Genomic DNA, 15,817 nt, shown 5'->3' with positions numbered 1-15,817 from the left:
GCGGAGCAACAAGAAGCCTTACTTTAATGCAATTTAAATCTCCGCATTTCTCTCTTCCGCCTCTTGGTGATCAACTAATGGACACTCATATTTTTTATAAGATTTCTTTTCTATTATAATTATCATAAACAAAAATCTTCTTTGTTTCCTTACTCCAATGGATTAAACTTCCATAATATCAGTGATGCAATGAAGAAGGGGCGTGGTAGGTAATGAAGTCACTGTTGCAGACCTTACATCACTTGATGATTAAACTGATTAGCTTGAAGCCTTAATGTTGTATTATGTCAAATGATCAGTGGTTCTTACATGGACTTTTTCCCCCCTTTTATGGATGAGTGGTCCATGAAAAGCTTTCTTGTGTTAGAATTTTGGTATAATAATCTTTTATTCCTCTACTCGATCACTGGCTCAGAGAGGTATCGATTATAGAAGGCTTTCCACAAAGTTATCTGACTTCTGTTTTTTGGTTGGATTTGAAGTTAATAAAAATAAGCATGCCATTCATCAATATCCTTGTTATCTCCAATCTCTCTGAGTACCTTGAGAAACAACCTTCCATGAGAGCCATCCTGTGTTGCCACTTAAAAGCCTACTTAGCTTCTTTGAAACGTATGACCTTGTCGCTTCTTATTTTCACTCTTTCCACTGCTTTTCACATGCACAAGATAAGGGGAAAAGCAAAGAAGGAATCTCTTCTAGTTTGGGGGATTTGGGCTTTGGTCCCCATCTTTGTAGAGGACTTGATCCATGGAGTTTCCATGAAGTGAACTCAGCATAATCTGATCCAATGGCCATTTGAACTGAATCGATTCCTATCTTTGGTTTTTCTCCATGGTACGCACGAGTGTATTATGAGTATATGACCACTTGTCTTGTTTTGTCTCTTAAGTCATCTCCACTTAAATGGCATGAGTATTTCATGAGTTTGTCTAGCTACTTACATATTCACTAGAATCTTTTCACTCTTCTGAGCTCTCAAACTGTCATTCTTTTGGGTTCTCAAATTTCTAAGTCTCCTTCCAGCAAGTCAGGGTTTATCTTTCCTTCATCATAGCATCCCAAAATTACGATGATTGAAAATCTAAGTCTCTTAACTCCAAAAAAAAAAAAAAAACACCATTGCTTCTCAGTTGGGCAAACAATTACTGACAAGCAAACTTGCTACCTCATTAAGACAAGAAAAGGTTTGGTCCAGCATCAAGCCAACCTACTGCAACTATAAAGAAGCATTGTGCCATTACGTGTGTCCTTAACCCTCACCTTCTCCAGATGCTTAGAAAGAAGAAAAGCCATGAAGAAGTGTAGTCACTTGGCCTTCGCTCTTTGCTTGTCAATACTCATATCAATTCCTCTCAAAACCTATCAATATGCATGTGATAAGAGTATCGTTGACATAAGCAATCTAGCATTCTGCAATACTTCATTATCTTATGAAGACAGGGCCAAGGACTTGGTCTCACGCCTTAGCCTTCAGGAGAAGGTACAGCAACTCATTAACCCTGCCACCGGGGTGTCTAAGCTTGGTGTGCCCGCGTATGAATGGTGGTCAGAAGCACTCCATGGTGTATCCAACACAGGACCGGGTGTTCATTTCAATGGTACAGTGCCCGGTGCTACTAGTTTCCCTGCCGTCATCTTATCGGCGGCCACATTCAATTCTTCATTGTGGTATGAGATGGGGCGCGTGGTGTCGACGGAGGCAAGGGCCATGTATAATGTTGGACTTGCAGGGTTGACATATTGGAGTCCAAATGTGAATGTGTTTCGTGACCCAAGGTGGGGAAGAGGCCAAGAGACCCCTGGTGAGGATCCCATGGTGGTGTCCAAATATGCTGTTCAGTATGTCCGTGGGCTGCAGGAGACTGCTGAGGAAGGGAAGGTTAGGAGTGAAGCGCATAAGCCTCTCAAGGTTTCAAGTTGTTGTAAGCACTACACAGCCTATGATTTGGATAACTGGAAAGGTGTTGATCGTTTTCACTTTGATGCTAAGGTAATGTAAATGTAACCATTTTTGTGTTTGTAAAGATTGCTAATAAGCCATCAAAATAGTAAGAAATATTAAATGGGTGAGGGGATTAATCTGCAGGTAACAATGCAAGACCTGGAGGATACATATCAGCCTCCATTCAAGAGCTGTGTAATTGAGGGAGGGGTTAGCAGTGTTATGTGTTCCTATAACAGGGTGAATGGGGTACCAACCTGTGCCGACCCAAATCTCCTCAAGGGTGTCATCAGAGGTCAATGGGACTTAGATGGGTTAGTGCTGTTCTTTCTCCAAGTTTTACTTCTCTTGTGTGTGTGTGTATCTCACCTTCTGCAGGGTGGGTCAATTTATAGGGAAACAATAGAATACAAGGCAGGCCACCCCATCTATGAATCTAAAGGGAAATTTGTTCATGTTATATCTGCCCATTGAAATTGATGTATTTTGGAGTTTCTTATCAATTCTATTCTTGTTGCGTGTGTATGTATGCTTTTTCGGAACAGATATATTGTTTCAGACTGCGACTCCATTGAGGTATACTACAACTCCATCCACTACACATCAACACCAGAAGATGCTGTTGCCTTGGCTCTGAATGCAGGTTAGACCAGCCACACACATGTTACATAAGCCTACTAATTCTGTCTCCATGGAACCTGAAAGACATGTTAGGAAGATCTTGTTTGGGAAGTCCATATGGTACCAAGTTCTTCTAGGCTTGACAAGGTTTTTTTTTCTTTTCCCCCTTCTCCTTCGGGTTGAATTGCAGGCCTAAACATGAACTGTGGAAGTTACCTAGGCAAGTATACAGAGAATGCAGTCAAGTTGGGAAAAGTGGAAGAATCTGTGGTAGACCAGGCCTTGATATACAACTACATCGTTCTCATGAGGCTTGGTTTCTTCGATGGAGATCAGTCTCAGCTACCATTTGGAAAACTTGGGGTCTCTGATATATGCACAGATGACCACCAAAATCTGGCCTTGGAAGCTGCTAAGCAAGGAATAGTTTTGCTGGACAATGATGGCACCCTTCCTTTATCCCCTAACAAGACCAACAGTTTGGCTGTTATAGGACCCAACGCTAATGCCACTCGGACTATGATAAGCAACTATGCTGGCATCCCTTGCGGGTACATTAGCCCCTTGCAAGGCCTGCAGAAGTATGTTTCTTCTGTGACTTATGAACCGGGCTGTGCCAATGTAAAGTGCAGCAACGGGGGTCAGATCGATGCTGCTGCTAAGGCGGCGGCCGCAGCTAGTGCAGTGGTACTGGTTGTGGGACTTGATCAGTCAATTGAAGCTGAAGGTTTGGATAGAGTGAACTTGACTTTGCCAGGACAGCAAGAGATCCTTGTGAAGAATGTGACAAGTGCGGCAACAGGGCCGGTAATTCTTGTCATTATGTCGGCAGGTCCTGTTGATATATCCTTTGCAAGGAACGAAAGCAAGATTGGGGGAATCATATGGGTCGGCTACCCTGGTCAGTTTGGAGGAGAGGCAATTGCACAAGTCATATTTGGAGATTATAACCCAGGTACTCTTTCCTTCATTCTGTATCATCTTTGCTCCATTTTGGTGATTAGGTTCCTAAATATTTAAGGACCCTGGGCATAGACATGGTTATATTCACTTAAGCCCAGAACTAAATCTAGACTGATGTAGCATTCGCACTGATCAATTCCATTTCTGTCTCAGGTGGAAGGTCACCAGTAACATGGTATCCACAAGAGTATGTAGACAAGGTGCCTATGACAGACATGAACATGAGAGCTAACAACACAGCAAATCTTCCTGGAAGAACATACAGATTCTACACAGGCCCAACTATCTATGAGTATGGACGTGGGCTTAGCTACTCCATATTCACCAAATATATAAGATCAGCTCCATCAAACATGCAACTCATCCCACTGAACACATCTCATGGGCTGGATCCACTTCCTATCATTTCTTCTAAATGGACCAATAATTTGGCCCAAAACGGAAGGGTGATAGACTTGGACAATGTAATATGCAAGGGACTACAGTTTGATGTGGAGATAGCAGTGAAGAATGATGGAGACATGGATGGGTCACATGTGGTGTTCCTGTTCTGGAAGCCACCAAGTTCAGTCTCAGTGACTGGATCTCCAAATATACAGTTGATTGGGTTTGAGAAGGTACAGGTGAAGACAGGAAAGACTCAGATTGTGAAGTTGGGAGTGGATGTTTGTAAGGATCTTACTGTAGTAGATGCTGAAGGGAAGAGGAAGTTAATCTTGGGACAGCATAAGATCTTGGTAGGTTCTCCCAGTGAGGACCAAGTGAAGCATTATCTGCATCTCAGATTGGGAAAAGAAAACAAAGGAGCTGTCTCATATATGTAAGAGTAATAGTCAGAAATATATCTAATTATCCTTTGGAGCAGCAGTCGTATTTGTTATTGTAGCCTAGCAAGTAGTAAGAAAGTACTAATATGTATGTTGCTTTGTTGTTTAATAAGAGGATTCTGTTTAAACCATGAAAAATTCTATAGCACCTTATAGAGGGAGAGGGTTTGAGCCTTTGATCTTGTCGTTATCAGATCGTATTTGACCGTTCATGTTGAAGGGTTTAACCCATGACCTTAAGGCATTAGATGCAGAGAGCTTCTCAAATATATGAAGGAATTCTGAAAACCAGATCAACCGAGGTCTCAACATATCAAGGGCTTTCCTTAATGTGTAGCTTCAGCACACCTAATGTCACATATTGACAAACAATATTGAAGACTAAGCTCTAAATCCATATTGGAGAATTGGGCCTAAAAGCTAAAAGACCTTGGCTTCCACTCTGAGATTAGAAGACCATATATTTAGGGAGTTCTTGTCAGTATATAGAGGAGAGTCTCTTTCATCATAGATCTTAATTTGTGAAAAAACACCTCAATCACTAGAAGGCACTGAGGACCAAAAATAGACCAATATCAGGATATCTTAAAATTCTTTAATGGTAGTTGGCATGTAACACTCAACTATACTGTATACACCATTAGTGGGTTACCCAAGAAAAAGGGTATACACCAGTAGTGTATATACCTTCCTTAGTACATTATTAACTCTATTAACACCTAACTCTAGTACATTATTAACACCCAACAATGATGAGTTAATGGTAATGAATGGATCTGATACCAATACTTAATCATGGTAGAATTAAGCCAATTTGGTATTAGATTATACTGATCAAGGTTGGCATGGAAGGTGTTAGGTAGGGAAGGGCCACTGGATAGAATGATGCTTACACAGGTTGATTAATGATATGGGGTGTGTAGTTGTGTGTATCATCTCAGCGTGTGGAGGAAGGCTAATCTAATTTTGTGCAGCTCATGATCGTCATCATGGTGAGCAACTGTTGCATATTAACTAATTAGCCAATAGCTACTAGGGATGATATCGACCAAATCATCCACATTAAGTGTAATGGTGGGCACTCTGAGCTAGATGGAGAAGGTTTTAAGTAGTGGTTTTCCACTAAAATCTTCTGCATTTGAAACTCTACAGTTCTGTTGAAGACTGTTAGAGTTCAGGCTTATAGCTCTACCTTTGCTGTCTAGGAATGTAGGAATTTGAAAGTTGAGAATTTGAATTTGACCACAAAAAGGTAAAAATAAAAGAAAGAAAGAGAAAGAAAGAAGACAATCATTCACAACATTTGTGATGATTCAAGAATTGTTATTACATCAGTCAATTTTCACATATTGCCAGAAAAAAGAAAAGATGTGTTGGCCAATAGACTTTGGGACAATGTTGATCGATGCTAGCTATAATGGGGTTGGCAGCACTAAGAAATGACATTTTCAAGTTTCTTTAGTTGATCTAGATTGATATTGATGGAGAAGGATAACATCACTAAGACCATAATATCACTTCATCTCAAAGGGTTCAAATACAACAGAATGGGTTAGACTTTTTAATAAGGGTGTAAATAGATAATCGGAATCCATTTTCAAATTCGCATTTGCATTTGTTTAGGAATATCTGAATCTGTCAAATTACTAATAGGATGCAGATATGGTATACTGCTATTCGACTGATTATTATTTGTCCGGTAAGACTATTCGATTAAATATACTTATTTGGATTTTTTTATATATAAATTTTTACTTAACCTATGTGACTATTTTTTTCTTCTAGATCTTCGATTAAAATAACTATCAAAATTGTTAAATTCTAAATTCCAAGTCTAGCCCTCACAAAGAAAATAGTAAAGATGTCAACAAGTAGTAAAAAACTTGTATTCAATTTGTTGACAATACCCATTTAGAGAATTGCTCAATAAAATAACTATTCAACTGCCATCCGAATCTGATTGAATTTGTACGAGTACAAAAGGATGCATATATGGTATTACCACTATCCAATTTGAATCCGATCTGTTTACACCTTACTTTTGAAAACCCTGATTCTAACCCTACATATCTAGATGAGTTGGATAGATTATACACTTTGCCTTGGCCTTCCTTCTGACCTTGACTTTAACCATTATTCTAACCTAATGTTTAGGGCCTGGTTGGTTACATGAATCTAGAGATTTGAAATCTCTCTCTGGATTCATGAATGGGAGAGTTATACCCGTTTGGTTGTGAAAATCTCTAGATTCATGAAATCTAGAGATTCATCTTTTTATATTAAAAATGTGAATCTGTAGATTTATGGGTAAGGTGAAACCCAGAGATTTCATCTCAACTATGAAAACGCTTAACATTTGCACATTCACAAAAATCATAGATGAATCCACAGATTTCATTCCATATATTCAGTTAACCAAATAGTTAATTTTATAAATTATGACTCCATAGATTTGAAATCTCCAGACTATGTAACTAAATAGGGCCTTAAATAATTTACAACATGGTACAGTCAGGTAGAGATGGATGGTCCTAGTTAACACTCAATCTTGACCTAATTTTAAATTCAATCAAGTCACCCTTAATTAACCTTGACCCTACCTTCAAGGTGTATAGGACGAATCAGGATAGTTTCAGGTCCCCAAACCTAAATTTACACCCCTAAATACATAATTAGAGTATATCATACATATGTATTATAATATCATACAATTAAATTTTTTATTAAAAAAAATACATTACCATAACCAAACAACACCATTTTTCTTGTTTTTACTCAATGATGTTACCAACTTGTGCAACAAAGGAATTGTGTTCCACTAAAATATTAACATTAACAGGTAACCTCTAAATAAGTAGAGAAATCAATCTTTTTTTTGGTCAAATTTAACTTCTTGTTTTTTTTTTATATATTTTTTTTTAGGTTCATCCGGGCCAGCTTTCGCGCACCACGATTACATCCTCAAATTAATGCCGCCGAATGTGTGCGAATCCAAGACCTCCCCGTGGGAGGTAGAGTCTTTAACCGCTTTACTAACCCATCATTGGCTAAGAAATCAATCTTAAGGAGATTGAAGCATGATTTGATGGTTTTTTTTTCTGAATTTTTTAATCAGAGAAATCTATGGATTCTGGAATCTGGACCTGTCTTCTCGGATCTACAAGCGGATCAGATAATCTGCTGTTGGACCAAACCAAACAAAACATTTCAGATCATGGAAGTCGAGATCAGCAAGGCGGGCCCGGGGGTGTAGCTAGCTCGGGTTGGGCCCCACTTGTCAGATGTGAAATCCATGTGCCGACATGTGACGTGTAACCCTATGGACCGTTGGATCTGGGCGTAGACTGCGCCGGGAACGAGTAAAACACGCGGAACATGATCAACGATAGCTGTTCTTCGTTTTTTTTGTTTGTTTTTTGCTCGTTATTTCAAACAAACCCTAATTTCTCTTCACTTGCCCAAAATCAAAGTAAATCATTTGAAAATCGTGATTTTCCAAATAAGGCGGCCGTTACTCCTTCAAGTCTTCAACGTAGCTACCTTCTTTTCTTGCTTCATGGCTTCTTCGTGGAAGCAAAAAATGTCGTGAGTTATGGAAACGTGTGAGTTGTGACATGGGAAAGGAAACCTTTCTTTGTCGCCTTCTAGAGAATTGGATTCCAACAGATGCTTGACGTGTGAACGAGTGTCGTTATCAATTAATTAATTAAAAAACAGAAGAGTGTCCAAGTGAAATTAAGGAATCAGACCCCCAAAATAAACAAAATAAAAAAGCAATTCCACTCGAAGGTGTCCGGTGTCCCATTCCATTCTAAAGCGCACCTGATCTGGTCGGTGGACTTCGATAGCAACACTCCTCCCATACCCTCCATAGAATTTATAGAGATAATAAAAAAAAAAAGAGCCTTTTTCCAGACCAATCTGAACCTTTCATTCCCATTGGGTCCCACGTTCCTCGTAATCTATTCGACATATGCATTATCACACAACATCCAAACGGCTCGATCTCGATCTGTTTTTGTGTTCCAAAAATAGCCTCTCTCTCTTTTTTTACACTTTTTTTCTCTAAAGTAAACTAACGGCTTTTCAGTTAAGTGGCCATGTTACCTTCTCTATTTTGAAAAACACCATGGTCCCAACATACATTAGGGGAATAAAGAGTCCATATCATCGACTTATTAGGATGGATGCTTGTACCTTACTTGTATTTCCACACCATACAATAGGGGTAAAGTCTACTTTTATGTATAAGTTAATCCCACATAGGTTTTGTTATGCCAATTCTGACCAAGTCTCAGACCAAGGTCTAGACTAGGCTTGTAATTGTCAATTCCGTTACCCCAACTCCTAGCAAGAGTTGAGGTCTCATGACGAGGTCCCTACGGTGGGAGTGCTCTGTCAAAGGGAGGGCCTTGGTATGGACATCTTGGAATGAAACCATTCTTGTGAAGGGAGCTTGGACAAGATTGAAGACCCAGCTTTCTATCCGGGAAATATCAATGCAGTTTGTCCTCTGACAATTTATACCCGTTTGAAGATATGTTAACCTAATCCCAATTTACATGGGGCATTGCTCCAATAGATGTGTTGGGAGAAGAGATGAAGTCCTATCAACATCAATATTAATGTAAAGCTCATGCTCATTAGAACAATAAAATCCCTATAAGCTATGTGTCATCCTCAAAAGAGATCCATAAAACACTATACATTCCGAGTCTCCGACCACTACAAAGCACAATGTTCCACTATAAATACCCATTTCCTACCATGACATCTAGTAGTGTGCATTTTACTCCTTGAGTATTTAATGTTTATTATTTTCTTAGCTTTCCAAGCTCTCGGTCTCAAAACATTGTTGATCTTAAATTTGACTTAAGCTTCGAAATTGCTTAACCAACAGACAGCTCACACTCACTCTTTCTTTGTGAATAGATACATGAGCTAACTAATAAGCTTGACCACAAGTCATGCAAAGGGGTCACATTTGGGCACAATTAAGTCCCAGCCCTATTATCAAATAAAGAGGGTAAAGGAGACACTGACCTCCTGAGTTAGGAAAGAAATAAATAGTGTAGGTCTAGGAGGAGAACACAGATGGGGACAGCTTAGTCTTTTTATCATCACCACCACGACACGTCGGCAGTGGCACGGCACCACTCCACTTGAGTAAAAGTTAGAAAAGTGGATTCGCAGTGCCTTCTGCATTTCATCCAATGAGATGTATAAGATATTGGGAAGGACTGGCTACACGAGGAATTTTTTTTAAAAAAATCTAATAAATCGAAAATTGCGGCTTCCTTTAACTGACGTCAGCGGAGCATCCGGATCTTACCGACTGAGGAAGCTTCTGGCTTGATCAGAATCAGATAATCCATCGGACTAAGCATTCTTTTTGGTAAATTCCAAACTAAACTTTCATGGGAATACAGACAGAGAGATAGAGATCATTTTGTTGGTTCGCTTCAAGTTTCAACTCTCAACCCACAAGGCTTCAAGTTCAGTGAGGAACTAGTACTGACTGAGGTAGATTTGGTGCGGAAGGGGAAGGGAGAGATAAGTAGATGATAAATAGAAAAAGAAAAAAAAATGAAAACCTAAACAAATCCACCACCAGCAGCAGGAGCAACCATGAAAGCTTCTCTTAGCAGTCTGTTTCTGCTTCTGTCGTTGGTTTTATCATCACTTGTTTACCTTTCAACTGGAGTATTAGGAATTCACGACCCAGGTGGTGGTGGTGATGGAAATCGGAGAATTCTGCATCAGCCATTGTTTCCGGTGGATACGACGCCTCCACCTGCAGGAGAGCCTCCTCCACCGGCTTTTGCAGGCCCAGATGAGCCGTTCTTCCCTGAGGTTCCTAATGGGCAGAGCCCAGATCAAACACAGAATAGTCCCCCATCACCTCCTGCTGATGTCTCTATACCTGTTTCACCGGCGACGGCGGTGAAGCCCAGTAGTCCGACCAAGAAAGTCGCAATTGGGGTTTCCGTGGGGATTGTGACATTGGGTATGATTTCGGCATTTGGGTTCTTCTTGTATCGACACAGGGTTAGACACCGGCCTGAATCTCAGAAGCTTGTTGGTGGTGACCCCAACTCTCAGCGATTAGCTCAGGAGCCAACAGGACCAGCCTCTGATTTCCTCTACCTTGGAACGATGGAGCCTTCCGATCGTAGAGGCGGCGACGCCGTCGTTGAGGAGGCAAATGGAATTTCTGCTTCCCCATACCACAAGCTGAGCTCCAATCAAGTTTCAGACCTTCACCGTCCAAGCCCAGAACTTCTTCCTTTAAGCTCCACGCGAGTGTCAGACCTTCACCGTCCGAGCCCGGAACTTCATCCTTTAAGCTCCATGAGAATGTCACAGCTCCACCGTCCAAGCCCAGAACTCCATCCTTTATCTCCCCTGACCAGGCCTCCACAACGCAAAACTTCTCTTGGTCTTCCGCCTTCGCCTGCGCCTCCGCCTCCAGCCATGTCGTCTGACGATGAGACATTCTTCTACACCCCTCAAGGCTCAGTTGCTGGGAATGGGAGCAGTAATGGTAATGGTGAGAGCCCTTGCGAACCTGCTTCGCGTCAGGTTTGGCCAAAGATCAGTTCTCGTGAGAACAATGTTACTAAAAGCCCAAGTTTCGGTACTAGTTCTATGACTTCTAACTCTTCTACTTCTACTCCTCAGTCTCGAAGATCTTCTCCCAAATCGCGATTTTCAATTTCATCTTCTCCTGAAGTCAAACGTCCTGTTATTTCCTCTGTTCCACCTCCGCCGCCTCCGCCACCACTCAATCCACGACCATCACAACAGATGAAGGATGCGGTGAATCCTCCGCCAGTGAATGATTCATCTCGGGAAACATCTAAGTCTCCAGTCCCACCTCCTCCTCCACCACCGCCGAGGGCTCCGCCAGCAATGTTAACCAAAGTACTTCCTTCAGAAACAAATACCCAAGTAAAATCAGTTCGTGCATTTCCCAGGACCGAGCCTCAGATGTCTAGTCCATCCGTCACCTCATCTCAGAAAGCAGCATCGGTTGCAGAGGTCAATCAGAGTGGTGGCAGTTCTTCGGAGAAGATCAATGGAGAAGGTGATACAGATGCATTGAATAAGCCCAAATTGAAGCCCTTACATTGGGATAAAGTGCGAGCAACTTCGGATCGAGCCATGGTTTGGGATCACCTGAAATCTAGCTCATTTCAGTAAGCAAATCTAAACCGTGATTGATGATGATCCCATGCTTGTGCAGTGGGCACTTCCCTCCATATTTGGTCTTGAAAATCTTTTTCTGTGGTTTGCAGGGTGAATGAAGATATGATAGAAAGTCTTTTTGGCTGCAACAATACAAATACAGTTCATAAAGAAGCTACTAGAAGATCAGTTCTTCCTTCCATGGAACGGGAGAACAGGGTACTGGACCCTAAGAAATCGCAGAACATAGCAATACTACTGAGAGCATTAAATGTGACACGGGATGAAGTGTGTGAAGCAATTCTAGATGGTAAGCGTTTTTGTTCTATTTTTTCTATAGGCGGAAATGCCAAGCATACATCAATGTAGAGGGGAAATAGTTTTCTAATCAGTTCTTGAAGATTTGCTGAAAGTAGAAAATTATACACAACAGTGGTTATCGATTCACATTGCACTAGAATTTTAACACTTAACATAGTAGTACAGAGATTTCTTGGACTTAAGATCCACTGCACACTTAGGGGTAAAGCACTACCTCAGTGTGGGCTGCAAGAGCTGTACCAAGTTGAGAGAGAGTAAGCTTGATTGAGATGGGAAAAACGATGGAGGTTGTGGAGTTAGGTTTCCTTGTTACCTCCAATCATGGTGGAGGTCGAGTGAGATCTCACCTCTTTCTCCCTGAAATAGCTGTTTAACCGGGGTTACATACTGGATAGTTTAGCATTTCAGTTGGTAACCTAAAGATTGCCGTAAAGAAAATGTAATACTTCTATTTTTCAGGGAGGCTTAGTAATTTGGATAATGGTGTTAATTAACCGGGTGAAAAGAGCAACTTTCTTCTCACAATCCCTCTTCTTCTCTTCTTCTCTCCTGTTATCATAGCTTCAAGTCCTTGTTCTCTTTCCTGAAATTTCCTATTTCAAACTGTGGAATAGTTGCAGTTTGACTCCAGCAATCAAATAGTATGAACTAAGATTATTGCAACATGACTGCTTTCCCAATTATCATTTCAACCTCACTAATGTGAATAGTTGATTCAGTTTCAAAAGTAACTAGAACATGTCAATGGTGAATAAATTGAATATAATTAGAAAATGTAAAAATGTTTGTTGCTGCTTTTGCCTTTAGTATATTTCCACTTAACGAAATATCCTGCATTTTCCCTGGCACATACTGCATATAACAGGCAATCCTGAAGCTTTGGGTGCTGAGCTCTTGGAAACTCTGGTGAAGATGGCTCCAACCAAAGAAGAAGAACTAAAGCTTAGAGACTATAGTGGTGACATATCAAAACTGGGTTCTGCAGAGAGATTTCTGAAGGCAGTACTTGATATACCCTTCTCCTTTAAAAGAGTTGATGCTATGCTATACAGAGCCAATTTTGAGACAGAAGTGAAATATCTGAGAAAGTCCTTCCAAACCCTGGAGGTAAAGTTGGTGAAAACTTTTAACCTGTTTCTGCGAGCTAGATGTACTTGGTAAAGAGGTCCATCCTGCTACAGTGTATCAGTAACTATACGGTCTGGAAGTATGTAACAACACCTGAAAAGACCAAACTTACTCCTACCATGGTTATATGTGTTAATTGTATTCAAACAACAAGAAAATAGGTGCAAGAAATAGATAAATACTGAATTTTTTGTGTTATCGCTATATCTTGATCAATTCTCAAAAGTCACCACAGTTTTGTCTGGCTACAATTAAAGAAAATGAAACAAATTAATAATTGGAAATTGGAAAACTTTTGTAATTATTATTCTCCAACTGACTTAAATATTTATGAATATGATAACTAAAAGTTCTCAAATTGATTTTTAGCCTTATTACATGTTCTTATTTATACAGAAGCAATTTGCTTGTAAAAACTGAAGTAAAATTTTAAATATTACATGTAGAAATTTCCCTATTTAAGTGTACATTCAATAATTTCATTTTCCTACACTCTGCTTCTTGTTGAACATAAAGTATTCAGATTTTCCCTGTCAAAGCCAAAATATTTTATGTGCCTAGAGTTTTTGACGTCTGTGTTCCTTAATATCCTACTGATAAAATTGAGCTTATTTGGAACATATACAGGCAGCTTGTGAAGAGTTGAAGAACAGTCGGCTATTCCTCAAACTCCTTGAAGCGGTACTCAGAACAGGGAACAGAATGAATGTTGGCACAAATCGTGGTGAGGCAAGAGCCTTCAAGCTAGATACACTCTTAAAACTAGTGGACATCAAAGGAACTGATGGAAAGACAACTTTGCTCCACTTTGTGGTCCAAGAGATCACTAAATCTGAAGGTGCAGGTTCTGATCCTCCACTTGAGAATCCTTCTAATAAAATGCATCAAAAAGTTGAAGATGATTTCAGGAAGCAAGGATTGCAGGTTGTTGCTGGACTGGGCAGAGAACTCGGGAATGTCAAAAAGGCAGCAGGAATGGACTCAGATGTTTTAAGCAGTTATGTATCAAAACTTGAAAGTGGGCTTGATAAAGTCAGGTTAGTTCTACAATATGAGAAGTCAAACACACAAGGAAAATTCTTTGAGGTCATGAAGCATTTTCTTAATGAGGCAGAAGAGGAGATCCGTGGGGTGAAGAATGATGAAAGAAAAGTTCTATGCCTTGTAAAAGAGGTCACAGACTATTTTCATGGAGATGCAGCAAAGGAGGAAGCACATCCTTTTAGAATCTTTGTGATTGTGAGAGATTTCCTCACAGTGTTGGATCAGGTATGCAAGGAAGTGGGGAAAATGCAAGACAGAACTACGGTGGGTTCCACAAGATCCTTCAGGATATCTGCGAATGCTTCATTACCAGTCCTAAACAGATTCAACATAAGACAGCAGCATGAAAGTTCAGATGAAGAAAGCTCATCGTCTCCCTAAGATTTTTGAACATTTCACCTTCATTTATTTGGAAGCCTATCAATATCTAAGGGTCCTTTGGTGCTATTTCTGGAAGATTCTGTGCTCAGCTATTAATTTCTTGATCAACCTACTCCTTTTGACTTCCTCAAAAAGAAACTTCCTCTATTTAAGATGCCATGGAGGAAGTTTTTGAGTTCTTCATGTGTTAGATGGGCATGCTATACAAAGGAAGGCGCCAGAGTGGTCATGGTGGTTTTCATGAAATCCCCCACGGATATGCTGGAGTTCAACAGAAGGCAGCGCGAAAGTCCACTAGAGAATTATGTCATGGAGAAAGGTGCTACAGTTGAATTTCTTAGAAGTCATGGTATTAACTTCATTGGGTTGATCATAGAAAGAAAAAGGAATTCTTCTGGAAGGAGATTGAATTGTTTGAGATCACCTCTCCAGGTAGAAGGAGATTCTTAATTTAAAGGGGAGTTCTGGAAAGAGCTGAAAAGGATTTTGACCCAGTAGAGCCAGCCTGAAAGAATTCTAAAAGATGTGAAAGGTCATCACTAATAAAAAGACCTTGGAGATTTTTGATGTCATAGACCTATAGTTGGTGGGAAGAATAATCATGCGCTGTACGGGTAGAGACTAGAGATGGTACAGGAATTCTTTTTCTTTTTTGGGTAGAGATAGTACAGCAATTCACAGGTTATACTCAGATGAATCTACATAGTTCTTATAATTTTCCAAAACAATAAAATTTCACCAAATTTGTTTCGAGGTGATAAATTTTCATTGACAGTGGTATCGTTTCAACTTCATTTACTCATTTTGGTAATGATTTCCTGAGTAAACACAAAACCATTGGCACTTGGGATTTTAAATGTTTACTTGCCGAGTAAGCTTGTAAGCTTTACCAGTCATTCTTTCAATTTTAAGTATCTTTTGAGAATGAAACCTAAGGAGAATCTAGTTAACAACCTAGACTGTGAATGTCAATGTACTAGGACAGCAGCCGATAAGATTCACAAGCAAACAGATGCATGGTTGGTGCTTAACGAGGATCTTCAAGGATATTTGACACAGCAAGTTCTCAACCAAAACCCAGAATTGAATATTTCTAATTTCACCTTGTCTGAAAAATCTTGCAAGTCTGTCATAATATGGAGTAAAAGAACCTCGAAACTTAATTGACCTCAAACCTTTTAAGTGAAACCACCGTTAATCATGAAGATGTTCACCTGAGACCTACTCAGCTACCCACCTCCCCCGTACAAAGGAGCAAGATGACCACCTAACCCTAGCATTCGGTCCAGCACATTAAATGCACAGGACTGTCCAGCCATGCTTTTTGCTGAACAGATCCTGCTCAGTTACAGTGCAGGACTGAAGCAAGGAGTCCGGATCTGCAACTCCGTCGGAGAGC

At 40.2% G+C, this 15,817-nt stretch overlaps 2 protein-coding genes across 3 annotated transcripts; both read left to right on the top strand.

The window, feature by feature from the left end:
* The first annotated feature begins 1,200 nt into the window (after nt 1-1,200).
* LOC149014600 (Glycosyl hydrolase family protein) lies at nt 1,201-4,492 on the top strand. Its single transcript, XM_089156877.1, has 5 exons — nt 1,201-1,993; nt 2,090-2,259; nt 2,491-2,588; nt 2,757-3,521; nt 3,683-4,492. The coding sequence occupies exons 1-5, from the start codon at nt 1,295-1,297 to the stop codon at nt 4,351-4,353; spliced, it is 2,403 nt and encodes an 800-aa protein (XP_089013003.1). The 5' UTR covers nt 1,201-1,294; the 3' UTR covers nt 4,354-4,492.
* A 5,145-nt stretch (nt 4,493-9,637) lies between these two features.
* LOC149014599 (formin-like protein 6) lies at nt 9,638-15,256 on the top strand. Of its 2 annotated transcripts, XM_089155020.1 has the most exons (5): nt 9,638-10,938; nt 11,038-11,555; nt 11,655-11,854; nt 12,731-12,972; nt 13,621-15,256. In XM_089155020.1, the coding sequence occupies exons 1-5, from the start codon at nt 9,985-9,987 to the stop codon at nt 14,416-14,418; spliced, it is 2,712 nt and encodes a 903-aa protein (XP_089011146.1). In that variant the 5' UTR covers nt 9,638-9,984; the 3' UTR covers nt 14,419-15,256. The 2 variants fall into 2 exon arrangements, with proteins under 2 accessions (XP_089011146.1, XP_089011145.1); XM_089155019.1 differs by having other exon boundaries at nt 9,639-11,555; nt 13,621-15,255.
* The last annotated feature ends 561 nt before the right edge of the window (nt 15,257-15,817 follow it).

The sequence above is a fragment of the Hakea prostrata genome, chromosome 5, assembly GCF_041222555.1.
Source record: "Hakea prostrata isolate BN-2017 chromosome 5, UWA_Hpros_2, whole genome shotgun sequence".
Classification (NCBI taxonomy): Eukaryota; Viridiplantae; Streptophyta; class Magnoliopsida; order Proteales; family Proteaceae; genus Hakea; species Hakea prostrata.
This window is presented reverse-complemented; position numbering and strand designations above follow the sequence as displayed.